Genomic DNA, 5,536 nt, shown 5'->3' with positions numbered 1-5,536 from the left:
CTCTTTCATTTCCTCTTACAGAGCTACCACTTTCCTACTTTCTGTTGTTCAGTGAGAAACGTGAGCTCCAGCTAGCATATTGGAGATCTATGAGATATTCTGGTTTTGAACTGCCCGTGGGAGGAATGTACATGTAAAAATCTGTACATTCTTGATTAAAAGTCATGTGAAATCTCTTTTATCTTTCGTCTCCTCAATTCGGGTGTGTTTCCAAAACGTGTCTGGTGAATCTCGCGGACTCGACTCGCAAGCATCGGTATGCACAGATTTGATTGGCTGAGCAGCGTCACATGAGACGATTGGAGCACATGCGATTGGTCTGTGAGTTTCCTGGTCCTCTAAACCAGTACAGTAAATGCTAGAAAAGCTGCGCGGGTTAAAATAGAAACGCTTCGTCACGAGGTAGTAAGTCTCAATAATAAATGGGCTGTAGGTCGGCGGTCCGGAGAGGACGGCGGCTGGGTCCGGATCCGGACCGCGGTCCGCCTATTAGTGACCTCTGACCTAGAGGGCTGCGTGCAGACGCAGAGGGAGGGGCTGGGCTGCGTGGTGAGGGAGAGAGATGAGCAAACACTGGAAGAACTTTACAGAAACATAATTAATTCAACATCCTATTATGTCGTAGGGAAACCCTAAGCGACCATTGACTCAAAGATATTTTTTTCTTTGTTTTTACGTGATAATGGGATACTTTTCGTTATGATTTCGAGATAACAAAACAGTATTTAAACATAGGGGTCGGCAGAAACGTTTCTTAATGGTAATTTCAGTATGGTTTTCAGTGTAACTGGTTTGCTTAGTTGGTAGAGCACAGGACCCATGGTTGCAATGTTGAGTGTTTGATCCTCATTGAAGATTATTCTGCTTAGTCTTACTAAGAGTCTACAGCCATGCTCTGTGAAGCGGGACAAGAATCTTTGTGCAACATTGCATGGCAATCCATTTAATTGTTGATGAGATTTTTCACTCAAAGACACAAATGTCAATCTCATAATGGTTTCACTCTGGACCACCTTCCATTGACATTGAGATCCATAGAGCCACACTGGCACGAACTCTGCATAAAACACATTCACAGCAAATTCTTATATACTGAAATTAATTTTGTGTGCATGTGTGTGTGTACGTAGGTTGTCAGGCTGTCTGGGCTCAGAGGAAGGCTGTACTTTTCTGGCCTCGGCTCTTAGATCCAACCCCTCCCATTTGAGAGAGCTAGACTTGAGCTACAATCATCCAGCTCATCTTTCGGAGAGAAGCTGTGAAGTTCTGGCCTCAGTTCTCAGCTCCCATTCCTCTTGTCTGAAAGAGCTGGACCTGAGTAACAACGACCTGCAGGACACAGGAGTGAAGCTGCTCTCTGCTGGACTGGGGAGTCCATACTGTATACTGGAAACTTTCAGGTTAAAGAGATGTCGGTTTTTCCTGTTGCTTTATATGCTGGTTAAGTGATGATACACCACATAAGTAGAAATCTTATACTCATATGAACAGGTTGGAACAAAGCTTTGGTGTTAATATCACTACAATAGACTATTTCAAAGCAGAACCAATAAAAGAAAAACACTTCTAAGTGTCTACAGCCATGCTGGTGGCTCTGCAAAGTGGGACATGAATGTTTGTGCCACATTAGATGGCAGTCCCTCTAGTAATTACTGAGATATTCCACTTAAAGCTACAAATGTCAACTTCATAGTGGTTTTAGTCTGGACATATCAGATACATAGAGCCACATTGGCATGAACTCTGAATGAAACACAATCACAGCAAAACCTTATATGCTGAAATTCATTGTGTGTGCGCATAGGCTGTCAGGCTGTCTGGTCTCAGAGAAAGGCTGTGTCTTTCTGGCCTCAGCTCTTAGATCCAACCCCTCCCATTTGAGAGAGCTTGACCTGAGCTACAATCATCCAGGAGACTCAGGAGTGAAGCTGCTGTCTGCTGGACTAGAAGATCCCCACTGGAGACTGGACAAACTCAAGTATGGCAACAAAAGCTCTATTTGACACAGACAACCTGAGAAAAACTGTTTATGCCAGGTTAATATTATTATTATTATTGTATAATAAGATATTATTATTATTATTAAAGCTAATAATAATAATAATAATAATAATAATAATAATAATAATAATAATATGATTTATTTATATAGCATACGTACTGAAAGAACAAGGACAAGGATCACATAGAGTACAGCGAATATGTTCTGCAGGACACAAGGAAAGATAAGACAAGATAAGCAAAGATATAATGATAAAATTACAGACAACAATAATAAAATGACTGGCAGCTCAGATAAAATCGGGATATGCTTTCCAGTAAAAATAGCCTCATTTCCTCAGGCAAGTCATTCCAGAACCTCGGGACCCGGGCACCAAATGCTCTGTCACCTTTTGTTCTTAGTCTGGATCCAGGAATAGACAAGAGGCCCCTGCCAGAAGATCTTAGACCACAAGAAGGCTCATAAGGAGTTCAAATATCAAAAATGTAATCAGGAGCCAGGCCATTAATAGCCTTAAAAGTAATGAATAAAATCTTAAAATCAATCCTAAAACAAACTGGGAGCCAGTGCAACGATGCTAAAACAGGGGTGAATCATTTTAGTAACCTGTATTTATAGAGCTTTTTTTAAAAACACAGTTACAAAGTGCTTTACATGGTTGAACTAGGATTAAGACATTTACACACTGAACAAATAATTATAGGTTTTGGAATTACACACTGCCTTTCAGTGATCCTAATAGGAATTAATGAATAACTGGGGAAAAGACATACACAACCATCACCAGCAGGACCTACACTGTGAGAAACAGTGCTATTAAATACAGACCCAGGATGCTGGGTGGGATCTTGCAGGAGATTCCATCAATAAAGTCTATTTCTGTGTTTTGTTACTGTTTGGATGCAACCCATAATATTTAAACAGGTTTCACATGGTCCAGAAGGAAACTAAATTACTAATAATACCAAGTCCAGCGACAGTAGTAAAATTTAGCATCCACAGATGAGAACTTAATGGACGGCTATAAAGATCAGAGCTCTTGGTCATAGTGGGGGTGGAAACAGACAGGACACATCTCCTACCCAGGATTTTAACTGTGGAGGCTAGAGACTCAAGTTAAATGCTCCTGTTTTCATAATGAAAGAACATTTTTGTCTTCCTCCAGGGTGGACCATTGTGGACAGCAGAGATTAGCACCTGGTTTGAGGAAGTGTAAGTCTGTATTCAGTTTAATGCGTAAAACAAGTAAAGACTGATCACATTTGTCACAGTGACAATTAATTTATATTAGCTAACGATAAACTGTTAATAAATAGAACTATTAATTAACATAAATTAAACGATCTATTTTTATCGTGTTCTCTCAATCAGATGCTTGTGAACTCACTCTGGACCCAAACACAGCACACCATAAGCTCAGACTGTCTGACAACAATAGAAAGATGACAGCAGTGAGAGAGAAGCAGCCGTATCCTCTTACTCCAGAGAGATTTAACCACTGTCAGGTTCTGTGTAGAAACGAACTGACCGATCGCTGTTACTGGGAGGCTGAGTGGAAAGTAGATGTTCTTATAGGAGTGGCGTACAAAGGAATCATAAGGAGAGGAAACACTGATGACTGTTGGTTTGGGAGGAATGATCAATCCTGGAGTCTGCAGTGCTCTGAATATGGTTACTCTGTCTGGCACAATAAGAGAGAAACTGACCTTCCTTTCTCTGCCTCTGGATCTGACAGAGTAGCAGTGTATGTGGACTGTCCTGCTGGCACTCTGTCCTTCTACAATGTCTCTCATGGCAATCTGACCCTACTCTACACCTTCCACTGCACATTCACTGAACCTCTCTACCCTGGGTTTGGATTTGGATACGATTCCTCTGCGTCTCTTTGTGAATTGTAGAAAGGAGAGCTGTTTAAATACTCACTGCTGACTGACACACACACACACACACACACACACACACACACACAACACTGTGCAGTACCAAACCATATCTGAAGGAGACATCCTGGCGAGGAGTATTTATCTTTCTAGCAAACTGGAAATTCCACAGTGTAAAAAAGCTCATTTAAAATCTTAAGTAAAAATATAAAAGTATTAGCATTAGTGCATAATTAAAGTACCAAAAAGTAAAAGTACTAATCATGCAGATTGTTATGTTTCGTTATATATATTATATAACTGGATCACAATTATGGCTGCATTAATGTGTTCATTGCTTTAATGGTGCAGTTGGAAAGATGGATCTAATTTTCATTACTTTATACACTGCTGGATATATTACTACATAATATATCATGATTTATCAGTTGACTAATATTTTGTATTAATAATCTGAGTCTGCAAAGTAAGAAATAACTGAATCTGTCTGATAAATGTTGCAGAGTAAAAAGTACAATATTTGCTTCCAATATGTAGAGGTGGAGAAGCAACATAACACGGAAATACTCAAGTAAAGTTTAAATAGGTCAAAATTGTACTTGAGTATAGTACTATTAAATGTACTTTCCACCTCTGGTTTAGCATTATATTTAGTTAAAGTTGTCAACGTTTCCTGATTCAATCAAAACTCAGAGAAGAATAGTTTAATTTCAGTTATTGTTTATTGGTTTAAACTTTTCTTTAGTTAAATGTTAGCTTCCTTTATTCTAACTTAAACTTGCAATATGGTGAGAAATAAATATTTAAGACTTGTTTGTAGTGATACAAATAACATTGTCATTCACCTGTTGGTTGTAGGTGTGACTCTCACACTGAATGAATGTCCTGCCTAAGCTTATTGTTTGGTAGACTGTGGTGGTCTTCTCACAATAAAGTGTCAACAATTGAGCTTATGTCAAATCAAATGTCATAACATTAGAGTGAATCAATAGTACCTGTAATATAAAGTAACATTCTAGTATTTGTAATCAAGAGTTTCTTTTCACACACTTTAAATTGATATTACTTTTTCTACTGTCATATTGGTTTAGTGTGCGTTTCTGTTGTGAACAAACAAATTTATTCTACATTTAGGGTACAGAACACAGTTTTAACAATCACAACAATATAAGGACAAAGACTGTATTTAGATAAATGTTCATCTGTTATTCTGTTGTTGTTAATTAAAGATCATCAATAGCTCTTCCTCAGTCTTGGAGTAAATCTTTTTTTTTTTGCAAACAATGAACAACATATTGTAACTGAGGATATCCCTCCACTTCTGGAACCATAAATAAATAATAATACATTTATTAGTAGCATACCGTAGCTTCATATTAAAGAGACAAAAGGTAAAAATAGAGTTCAAGTATAATGATTTAAAAAAATAAAGTTTAATTTTTTATTTTATTTAACCTTTATTTAACCAGGAAGTGACTTGAGACTGATTCATTTTCTGAGGGAGACCTGGCCAAGATGGCGCACCAGTTACAAATTAAATAGAAATGAAAACACAGATAAATCAAACAAACCAAATCACATATAAAAGAAAGGGAGTAAATCCAGCTCTGGTGAGGCAGTTAGATTTCTTAGTTACATAGAGTTTTAACATAAA

At 38.0% G+C, this 5,536-nt stretch overlaps 1 protein-coding gene across 1 annotated transcript; it reads left to right on the top strand.

Annotated features, from left to right (window-relative positions):
* Positions 1–1,130: 1,130 nt before the first annotated feature.
* Positions 1,131–5,124, top strand: LOC123965836 (neoverrucotoxin subunit beta-like; the record flags this gene model as incomplete). The annotated part of the gene is made up of 4 exons (XM_046042185.1): positions 1,131–1,400; positions 1,805–1,978; positions 3,168–3,214; positions 3,374–5,124. Coding segments are annotated over 4 exons (1,018 nt in total), but the record flags the coding sequence as incomplete, so codon positions are not given.
* Positions 5,125–5,536: the final 412 nt, after the last annotated feature.

This window comes from Micropterus dolomieu, unplaced genomic scaffold, assembly GCF_021292245.1.
Source record: "Micropterus dolomieu isolate WLL.071019.BEF.003 ecotype Adirondacks unplaced genomic scaffold, ASM2129224v1 contig_11457, whole genome shotgun sequence".
Lineage (NCBI taxonomy): Eukaryota > Metazoa > Chordata > Actinopteri > Centrarchiformes > Centrarchidae > Micropterus > Micropterus dolomieu.
This window is presented reverse-complemented; position numbering and strand designations above follow the sequence as displayed.